The sequence below is a fragment of the Theobroma cacao genome, chromosome 3 (assembly GCF_053813885.1).
Source record: "Theobroma cacao isolate CCN51 chromosome 3, ASM5381388v1, whole genome shotgun sequence".
NCBI classification, from domain to species: domain Eukaryota; kingdom Viridiplantae; phylum Streptophyta; class Magnoliopsida; order Malvales; family Malvaceae; genus Theobroma; species Theobroma cacao.
The window spans coordinates 36935123-36946523 of NC_142641.1; the positions used below are offsets into that span (position 1 = coordinate 36935123).

Sequence of the window (11401 nt, forward strand, 5' to 3'; positions counted from 1 at the left end):
AGAAATTCATAGACCTTTCTAATTTTGCTTCTTGTAGATATTGGTTTTAGACTTGTTCCAATTCTGTGAACTAAAAAAGGATTTTGGTTACTTTTCATTTTTCTTTCTTTGATTGTAAGGATATTGTTGATGAGGTTTACATGGTGGTATTGCAATGTAGCTGGTGATGCCTGATTGTTCGAGAAATGCAGCTAGTTTACAAGCTCTCGAGTGTTGGCTCTGTTGTTATTCCTCCTTAGGAAACCAAGTGTTTTTGCTTTTCAAAAAAAGGAAACCAAGTGTTTTTGGAAGACTTGTCTGTTGTGATTTTCTTCAATGTTGGCTACTTGTACTTGCTGTTTGTTGGTATTTTTCTGAATTGGCTTTGGAATGTTGCTAGTGCTGCTTTTGTGAAAACTGGGGATTAAGTGATGTAACCTTTCTTTAAGTTTCTGGTTCGTTGATGGTGTTCTCCAGCTTGTACAGACGGTTTTCTTGTATCTGCTCTGCTGCTCCTTTTTGGATAAATAAAACTACTTCAATTAACCAAGGAAAAAGTTGTTCTAAGGCTTGGTAATAAATGAACAACAGTTGAAAATTGAAATGTCTCTGTGTAACCCAAAAATGCAGCAGAAACCCAAGATTTTTCGGTGTGATTAACGTTTGAGATGTAAGGAGAAACATGAATACGGTCAAGTCTTCCTGTTACCATATCACTTTTATTAAAAATGTCAAGAGGGAAAATATTGAGAGAAATATAAGTCTGAAATTATAATCTATCCCTGTATATGCATGCTTGCCTATAGCATAGCCAACCTTGGTATCCGCTCCATGAAATCCGACAGTCACGTAGCCAAACGTAAAATGATACAGATCCAGCTTCACTAGTTAAATTCAATGGTCTAACCATACATGGACACGGTTGGTGGAATTCTTATAATTGACACGTTCCAATCTAGTCTGGCAGACAATTTTTTTTCATGCGTAATTATAACAAATAAAGACAACATGTCTAAACAGATTACTAACTGCACAAACTTAAGAACACTAGAAGCAGTTTCATAAAGATTATATAATATATATAATATTTTTTAACATTCAAAATTAAATTTTGAATGGTTTCCACGATTGATGAATATTAATAGTTTTATGATATCCTGCCAAAAAATGGATGAAACTGAAAATTTTTGAAAATAAGTATTGATAAAACACCTTCACAGTATGATACAAATAACAAAAAATATGAAATTTACTGTAGAATATTTTAAACAAACAAATTTTTTTCACAAACAAACTATTACCAAACGAACCTGAAAGGAAGGGGTAAATTTGCATACCATAAAAATATCCAAAAAGATTATACTTGAAAAACTCTATCCAAGGGAAAAAAATGTTCCTAGTCTCCCGCCGCACGGAGACAGAACAGAGATGCTACACTTCACCTTATTTAAACATGTATAAAAAAAAATTGTCCTCTCGCTACAAAGAAAATTTAAAACCAAAAAAAGATCAAATGAAGTTAAAAAGAAAGGGCAAGCAAAATTTAAATAAAAGTTTAGGTTGAGAACATTTCTTGGGCTTACTTAAAACTCTTCAATGGGAATTGATCACGCCTATAACTTTAAACTCATCCGGTGGTGTACCCCAAAGTGATTTAAAATTACATTTTATCGCCGACCCCCAGTCTTCTTAGCTGCGACTGGAGGAAGTGTATCCTCGTCATCCGACTCCACGTCTCCATACTGCCAAATTCCACGCCTAGCAGTTTTGGCCTCGTTCTGAAAAGCCTCTAAACTATCAAGCACCGACTTTCTGTCCTTGGGTTCCCATTTCTTCCTTTTCTCCAACCTAGCCAGTCCCTCCTGAAAAGTGCAATTATATAAGGAAAATAATAAACGTATAAAATCTAAAATAATAAGGACAGGTTTCCCCACCAGAGACGACAAAATACAATTTAAACCAAATGGTGTATTTTGCAATATTCAAAAACTATTACTAGGATCGAAGTACATATCAAGATTTTCAATAAAAAGATCATTATACTAACTAGATACAGAGGTTATGTTAAATAGACAAAGGGCTCTAGTTCAAACCTGAAGCATTGCAGCATTAATGCTAAGCTCTGACTTCTCAGCAACAAGAGTTACGATGAGAACAGTACCAGTGCCCTGCCCCTTGACTTTTCCGCCAGAAGCATCCCTTTCCTCAACCATGGCCCTAAACTGCAGTGAGCTCCCTAGTGTCTGCTCACTCAAAAACTGGGCTGCCTCAGTACCAAATTCATCCTCGAGGCCTGGAACTTTAAGAAATGCGAGACTGCATAACTGAGCAAGCCCAGCAGTAGCCGATACTGAAGCATCAAGAGGCCGCAATTGACTGTATGGAACCTCCTCTTGATTCCCATAATCAAGATAAAACACTTCAAACTTGTCATTCGGAGATTCAACTCCTCCTCGAGGTGCATTGACAACCTTCACAAATCAAATCAAGATGCGTTCAGTATTAAGCTAAGAAAGAGAAGTGGAAAGTAAAACACAACATCAAATGGCATACAAAGACACATGAGCATGAAACAGAAAAGCCAGACCCGAGAAAAAAAATAAAATTTAACCATGCTTCCTAATAGCTAGTACATAGAGAACCTTGTGCTTTTCCATATTATCGCCCATTAACTTTAAATATATTATAATAGAAAACAAGGCTCGTTAGCATTTAATCAAAATACGGGGATACACTACCCATAGATTAAGTGATCATTCCCTGTCAAGTGATAGGGTTCATCCACTGACACTTTCTACCTACCCCCATCCCCACCCTTCTTCCCAAAATCACTTGAAGCACAGTATGAACCCAAATGCCACAAGACACTTCAGCAGCATAACAAAGTCATGAGGAAGATGAGGAAAATAAAAAAACAAAGCCTTAAAGATTCAAAATAAATAACTTGAACTCACCATTGCACGATTCCAGGAATTATCCATACTAAACTGAGCAAGAACGAATTCACCCTTCTTAGGATTAAAAGCACCAATCACAGGAGCTTCTTGAATATTTAAAGATGCAAGCTGTTGCTGAATAGATGAAACTCTCTGATCACCAACTGTTTGGACATAAAATTTTCCACCACCCAATACTTCTGTAACAACAACCTGAAAATAAAAAGAAAAGTTATTCACCAGCTCATGACACAGTCAGATGGCATTATTTAGTTGAGTTCCTAGAGCACCTTTAGCACTTCTTTTTGTTTGTTTTCAACAGTGGCTGGACCATTGGAAACTTCCTCTCCTTCAACATAGTTCTCCCAAATCTACAAATAAAAATTTTATATTAGCATTATTCAAGGGACAATGGTGATAATAGATATGTACCGCTTCTTACTTTCAGTTTCTGCCTCTTGGCAGATTGCTCAGCCTGCTCAAGAAGATGAGCATCAGCAATCCTGTCGGCACCAAATGAAGTTTGTAGCTTCGCCAGGCCAGCCTCAAGGAGTGTCACAGCCATATTGGTTCTGGACTCCCACAAAGACCCCAAAAATGTCCCAGTTCTATCAACGGTTTCCACTTCAATCTGTGAAGAAAAACATTCGTTTTTAAAAAAGAAAAACAACTAAAACGCAGACATGCATTTCAGAGAGACCTATACCTCCACATCTCTCTGCATGATCTTTCGTCTCATTAGTGCTATGGCTTCATCTGAATAGGGCTCATCACGACCAGGACATCTGACACCAGAAAATGAAAAAGCAATGCTACAAGTCTCCTTAGGGATCAACAACTTAAAACGATGACCACTAAGGACATATTCCACAACAGCTGGAATCCTCCTGCTCCGATGCAGGAATGGCAAGAAATCTCTAGCTTTCTTGGCTGATGACTGAAGTAGAGAGATGGTATATGAAAATTAGAATTCAAATGAGAGGAAGAATTATGCCAGCGAGTAAACAATTAACATAAAGGACACATTACTAACCGTTGTAAGGTCTGTTATGTGCATGACTGGAGGATCCTTGGCAGAATGAATTCCTTTCTTCCCAGAAATAGCACGTGATTCAGCAGCCAAAAGGGTATCATAATAGTTTGATCTTTCCTCAAAGTCCCTATGTCTTATCACTGTGCCAAAGCCACGTCCAACCACCAACTCGGCAACATTCAACCCAGGCTGCTGGGTACCAGCTGTGGACGGGGCTACTGCAGTAGCATCGTCACCATCACCCTTAACGGGAGACATGAGAAAGACTGAGCCGAAATCCATTACCCTTGAATCTGCAGGTGCAGTGGTAGCCGTAGCTCCATCTGCCATGGTGACCTTCCTAGCATATTCCATTTGAACATTCACCTAACAAAAGCAAGTTGACAATTATAAGTAAAGGATCCTAACACCACAAAAACAAGGTTTAAGAAAGGTATTCAAACCTGCTTTCCAATAAGGCGTGTTCTCAAAAACTCCCTTGCCTCCCGGGCATAAGCAGCTGGCTTTTCATCCCTACGAGGATTGCCCATTTTTGGACATCTAATGCTTGAAAGGTTGACTCGCCGCTCTGCAAGAGGACTTCCATATGGGACAGAATCATCAGCGACAATAATGCAATCCCCACTAACAACCTCCACAACCTGAGAAGGGATCATACTATCATAAATAATGACATTAATGAAGAACCTGCAACAAGTGATACAAGACAAATGACATAAAAAATTAATTTAAAAAGATTATTGCTATTACCTTTCCTGTGAAGTTCTGATCACGAATTGCCTTTGAGTTTGTAGCTGGGGGTACATAGTTTGTCCAGATCCTCAGCCGAGTCTTCTTGGCTTGAAGCTCTGCAGCCTTCAACCGTCGCTTGGCATCATCTTCCATCATATTAGCACTCCATTCAACATATTTTGCTAGACCCTATATTTTGAGAAAAATTGGTTGGGTTGAAAGAGGAGGGTTAAGAGAGCAAGAGAGGGAATTCAGAAAATATCAACACAAATTCAAGAAAAGAAGCATGCAAGGGCGTTTTATAATAATGTTGGGATGAAAAGAAGTCTGCTAAACAAAGAAATAGTTCAGTTGATTATCAACCCAAGGCATCACATAATGTAGCATCCAAAACCAATGGCAACTACATAGAACTAAGAAATTAAGGAAAAGGCACATAAATTATCAAGTGTGCATAATGGTTAGGAAAGAGAAGTTAAGCTAGAGATCTAAAGCAGAGCATTGAAAAAAGTACACAACAGTAATTGTTAAAAAGAATGGCAATTGTCGATTAAAGTTACTGGAAAAACCAGTCTGTAAAAGATCTGCCATAAAGAAAGAATATACTTCTTTTACCAACAGAACATAGCAAAAGAGAAGAAAATCATCAAGTCTCTTACACAAACACCATTAAGATACAGCTCCAACACCATACTCAAACATAAGAAATCTTTTACATAGGCTTTCTTTAACTAATTAAGGTGAGCTTTAAAGATGGTTCAAGCATATACAATTCTCTTGGAAGGAAAATAGTAATATTATATCAAGCAACTAACGTTTTTTGAGAGTATAAATATCTTACAAGCAAAAACAGAACAAAAAGCTTAAGAAGTGAAGTCTAAATATAAATACTACAAACTATAATCCAATAATCGTTCAGTGTTGACATCATTGATTAAAACATATATTAGGCAAGTAGCAAAAAAAATCTTAGAACATACATTTTCCACAAGCTCCAAAGCAAGGTCTTTTGCCGTTTCACCATCAGGATAATAAACTGACCCAATCAAATTGCTGAACTTGTCAACACCTTCAAGGACAATGCGGACCTACAAAATAAACTTTGAATTTAGACTATCTATAAATAATGCATGCACACAAGTCAACTTAAGGAGTTAATTCACTCACATCTCTGTGCAAACAACGGACTTCTGTAAAATATTTAGCTTCTGCTCCAAATGGATCAGGGGCAACTTCAGCAGAAGCTGCAGATGAGGCAGTAAGCCTCTGTGCAGATGTTAAGGGAGCCCGTGGCTCAGCTGAAACATCTCCATTTTGTTCATCCGAGGTCAATTCCGTTTCAACAACAGTTTCTACAGCAGCCCTTCTACCCATTGAAGGGGCCTAAATAAACAGGAGAAATTATCAATATTTAAGAGACAAACTCATATGGTAAATGAAAAATAAACTAGAAAAATGCCATTGAACCAATGTTTAGAACTTGTACCTGGATACCAGCAACAAACACTTGGACAAACTGAAAATCTGGAAGCAAATAGACTCGAACGGTACTACCATCACGAACCTGCTCAACAATGCCTTGCATGGGCCTACCCTTGTTTGCAGCTAGAAGACCCATGGCATCCAAGTTACCAGGATCACCGATGGCAGATGGAGGTAAATTCCTGATAGCAGCCTCAGCAGCCCCAGGTACCTACAACCATAATTACAAAGACCATGCAACATGATCATTTAAAAGCTACTCTTTGCTATGTCAGTGAGACCATCAAAATTATAATGGACAGTTACAGATGCAAAAGAGATTACCTTGCTCCATCGACCCAGCCCTTGTTGCTTGGCTTGCTCTTCAAGACGTAGCAATTCAGCAAGAAAAGGACTTGCTTCCCCTTTCTGCTGTCCTTGCTCCCTAACCTGTACAAACAAGACAGTTTAAGTAAATACAACAAAAAAAAAATTCACCTTTCCCAATGTTTTGACAAACTGAAATGCCAATTACCTTTGCCCAGCCTTCAGAGACAACCAACATTGCAACATTTTTGTCACCAAGGTAAACCGAGCCAAATTCTCTGCCAATGCTTGGTACCGCGTATTCAACTCTGAAAGTGATCTCCTGAGTAAAGAATAAATTAATTTAGATCCACTCTTATTCTAAACCACCAAATGTCATCTATAACAAGAATGAGCAGAATAATTCAAAAGAAGCAGCACCTTTCCTATGCAGAGCTTCCTCAAATATTCTCTACTTTCCCAGGCAAATGGCTCATCAACACCTCCTCTACGGGCCTATCAATAAGATAGAGGGAAAAACAAGAAAAACATAAACACAAAAACAAAAAATCAGCTGGAAGTTTGACACAATTAATATGCACCAAAATTTTTGTATTAGACCTTGGCAATTATACAACCAAAAACACTATCAAGAATAAACTCTCATTCAACAAAATCATTATCCAAACAAAAGACCAAATTAATCAGCACGAAAATCTTAAACAAGCATGCAAATCATTAAATTTAACAGCGACTAAAGCAAAACCCAGAAGTATATTCAGATGAGCTTTACCAGTCTAGGAGCAATAAGAGATGCCAAGGTAACGGTTTTCTCAGGAGTAGGTCCTGGTCTGTTACTGGACATGGCCATTACTACCAAGCAATCCCCCGATGGAACTGCTTTGACTCTCCCTTTGTACCATCCCGTGCCCCCCGCTGTTGATGCCGCCATTCTCAACAGCTAAGATCTACACCAAAATTACCAAACAATCCACTTTCAACATCAGTATTTCCATAAACAACCAAAAAATATTAACACTCTAAATAACAGAATTAAAAAATTTTCCAGATCTGTAACATCGGATTCACCGAAACATCAAACCAACGGAAAATTCATCGTTTAATCTTATAAAACTCTACATGCATCGACGAAATGTTGAAATATTAATAACAGAATCGGCTTAAAACGCCTTGATCTGTTATCTGATCGAACGAGACCCGAGTAAAAACAAATAGAATTTTAAAGTGAAAGAACACATATACAAAATCGTGATTAAAATCTTTGCATATAAAAGCAGATTATAGCAATGCAAAAGAAAGAGATCTAAAACCAAAAAACAAAAATCGAGAATTATCGGTCTTGGGTTTTACCTGGATCAGCCGAGAAAAACTAGAGCCTTATTGGATCTATCGAAAAATAAAAATTGAAAATTTTCAATTAGGCTGTGCTTATTATTTTCTCTGTATTATTCAGAGAAAAAATAAATTAAAAAAATAAAAACACAAAGGAGGAGAGAGAGACGGCGATCAGAGAGAGAGAGTGAGGCAGGAGAGAGATTAGAGATCGGGCTGAGAGGGAGCGACCTATAAACGGAGAGCTAGGCTAGGTGGGCTATATATATGCCCTCCATTCTTAGAAAAATTTACACTGAATGCCACGAGATAGCTGCAATAAAGTTGACAAAAGTGACGCTGATTTCTGATTTGGGGGCTATAGATTAGATTTTTAATTAATGCGTGTGCCAGATTTTGCCTCCTCCTAAAAACTACCTCGTTTTGACAATGCAATCGGCCCAAGTTGCCACGAGTTTTGGTTGAATTGAAAGTTAATTTTAATTTCTACTGAGATTAATTATACAATAAAACTAGGTACTAATTGGTTTAAGTGTTTTTTTATATATTTTTTTCATTAAATTACAAAGAAAAGTAAATATATTAGATACGTAACTTAAAATACTTTAGTTGATAACAATGAGTTAAAGTAGTAGTAGTAGTTGAGCTGGTTTCTACTTTGTACCAAGTAGGAAAGACCTACTCAATAAATAACTTACACATAAACTAATTAAAATAAAACAAATATATTTTTAAAAAATGTATATGTATATCGCTTTCTTTTTAAATTTAAAAAATTTATCACATGCAATTTAATGATGTTAACATAAGCATATAATGATGCCATAAAGTTTTAAAATTATGTAAATTTCGTAAGCAAATGCCTGAAAAAAAACATTATTTGAATTTGAAATTAATTAATTTTCAACATCTATCCTTGGTTGACTTTACTGAATAATAATAATTATTTACAAAAAATTTTTAAAAAAGTATAAATGCTAGGGTCAGTCCATTATTTTCAATCTAGTTATGGAGGTTGTCACAACATAAATTTTAGTTTCAATAATAGTAGTTAATGTATAATAATTCTTCGGCTTTGGGTGGTTTGAATAAAAAAAAGGGGAATATTATTATTCTTGTATTGGTAAAAAGCAAATCGAGGTTTATCGGTGGAGCGAAGTCATGTTAAAGCCTGATTTTATTTCCCGTTAAAAGTGGTAGGTTCAGCGAGCCGATCTGCCAGCAGCATATGCTAATGCTGACTGCTGACCAACAATAAATAGCTAGGATGGGTTAGATTCGAAGGATGACATAAAAGTACTGCTCCTAGCTACTCCATGAGCTTTGTTCACGTCGCACCGTTAAGCCGTTATCTTGCTGTTTTCTGCAACTGCAAAAAGATAAAAACGGAAGGACGGTGGATCCATGCAGGACTCCCACACTGAAACTCTATCTACCCTTTTCTTTTTCTAGCTCATAATATATATATATATATAAAGAAAACAGAAGTTAATTAATTGAACGATTGCTACCCATTGACAAAATATTAACATAATCCCGTTTCTTGAGATTTTTATTTTTTCTCTTTTTATCATTAATCGATGTCTAAAGTACACATTGATAATAGAAGAAAGTAAGGATAATATACATAATTACATATTTAATTTTTTATTGAGAAAATGACAATTATATGCTCCTCTTATGTACTTTTTTTTTCTTTAGAAAAGTAATGAAAAACAAAGTTTCCATGTCCACGTTGACAGAATGAAGTAGTACAAATCAAATCGTTATGTCACGTGGCTAATCCTTTATTAAGATTCCAACAGAATAAATAGGCCCTTTTATCCATATTGAGTTACTGTCGTGGCAAAGCCGCGAAGATTTAAAACAGTGAATTACTTTTTTTTTTTAAATGGCAGTTTGCATGTTTTGAAATTAATTTCTTATGTCACACTTTTTTTTGTCATATTTTATTTGTCTCTCTTTGATTTTTTTAGTAAAATAAATTTAATTTTAATTATTATTTTTAAAATATTATATAAAATTAAGATCTCAAAAATATGTTTTAAAAAGTTTGAAATTCAATATTTTTAAATATTTATTTAAAAATTTTTAAACCTTTACGATTTTATTAAAAATAATAACAAAAATTGAGTTTTATAGGATAAAGAAATTAATAAAGGGCAAACATAATGAGACGAGAGATATAAGATTTATCGGTAGAAGGCTTCTTCACTTTTTCTCTACAAGACGGTTTAAAAAGAAGTTCAACTCTTTAATATATTCTGCTTGAAGGCAAAATCTTGCATTTTCAATTTCCAATATCACAGTGCACACTGCAAAATGCACAATGCGTAAGTTTGATGCTGAATTTGTAAAATTATATATTACTGATTTGCTAATTAATTTAAAATCCAATATTTGTTAATACTTATAACCTCATAAAAAATAACAATTAATAAGAACTAGTGAAAACCTGAGTTATGAACCAGATAATAACAATTTGCTTTAGCAAAGGGGGAAAACAGATAGGATTAATCTTTTATCTTCAAACAATGAATAATAGTAGCAGAAAAACTTGGGTTGAAAAGAAGTGACAACAAACTCTGCCATGGCCATCTAGTTTAGGTTTAAACATCTGACCGCTTATTCGATTTGATTTTTTTAATTTAAAAATTATTACGAAGTTTTAATAAAAATATAATAATTTTTAAAATTAAATTAAGATTATTTGGTAAATTTTCTTTTATAAATATTTTTTTATAAATAAATTGTTTAGTAAAGCAACTTCTATTAGTTTTCATTTTAGTTAAAATTATCATAAAAAGTATTTAATAAATAATTTTTTATTAATTACAAATTCTTTTGTTTATAATGAAAAAAATTAATTTTATTTTTTATCTATTTAAAATAAAATTTTAAACATATAATAAGTATTTTATTTAACATAAAGTTTATAATTAATAATAAATCAAAGAAACAAAGAGGTATTTTTTGATGGGGTAATATTAAGATTACTATTAATAGATAATGATATTTTTCAAAAATAAAAAGAAAAATCCTCTTAATAATTTATGTAGTTTTGAAAGAAGAAAAGAAAAACTCATCTTTGAAACTTTTTTTAAAGCTTTTGTTTTTAGATTTTGTTTTTTTCAAAAATAATTTTTTTTAAAATTTTTCAAAATTTTATTTAATTTTATTTTCATTTTTAAAAATTAAATAATCTAAAAAAAACTGAACCAAACAGACACTAAGTTTCTAATAAATTATAAGTGGTTAGAACTTAGAAACTAAATAAGTAAACTCTCAACCTCTTCCAGGGGCGTGAAGAATTTCTGAACCACCTTTTGGTTCAATTGCGCCGCACATTGAACACGTGGCTGACTCAAAGCAAGTGAACACATACAAGGGCCACAATGCTTATTTGTGGAATCTCATTGTTAGGCGGCGTGGACAAAAGGAATAAAGTCGGTGCGCGAGGGATACGGGGAGCGCCTGCATAACTTTCTGCCTAAAATGACTGTTTCATGTTTCGTGAATCTACTTTTGCTTGCGGAGGGAAGATTATCCATATTTTTATCAGCATCATATAAACAGAATCATGAGATGGTAAAAAGAAGGA

General features: G+C 34.6%; 1 protein-coding gene across 1 annotated transcript; it reads right to left on the reverse strand.

Annotated features, from left to right (window-relative positions):
• Positions 1–1290: 1290 nt before the first annotated feature.
• On the reverse strand, positions 1291–8013 carry TUDOR1 (TUDOR-SN protein 1). Its single transcript, XM_018117987.2, has 17 exons — positions 7819–8013; positions 7241–7415; positions 6889–6963; positions 6677–6790; positions 6487–6591; positions 6167–6373; positions 5848–6063; positions 5661–5768; positions 4699–4869; positions 4392–4589; positions 3949–4314; positions 3622–3852; positions 3358–3546; positions 3206–3286; positions 2934–3128; positions 2073–2450; positions 1291–1841 (listed from the first exon to the last, which is right to left on the reverse strand). The coding sequence occupies exons 2-17, from the start codon at positions 7397–7399 to the stop codon at positions 1647–1649; spliced, it is 2988 nt and encodes a 995-aa protein (XP_017973476.2). The 5' UTR covers positions 7400–7415; positions 7819–8013; the 3' UTR covers positions 1291–1646.
• Positions 8014–11401: the final 3388 nt, after the last annotated feature.

Coding starts and splice junctions, on each gene's coding strand:
- TUDOR1 (XM_018117987.2), bottom strand. CDS start 7,399: ATGGCGGCATCAACAGCGGGGGGCACGGGATGGTACAAAGGGAGAGTC. Junction 6,374..6,486: donor GGCTGGGTCGATGGAGCAAG/GTAATCTCTTTT, acceptor TTATGGTTGTAG/GTACCTGGGGCTGCTGAGGC. Junction 3,287..3,357: donor CCAAGAGGCAGAAACTGAAA/GTAAGAAGCGGT, acceptor TTTTATTTGTAG/ATTTGGGAGAACTATGTTGA.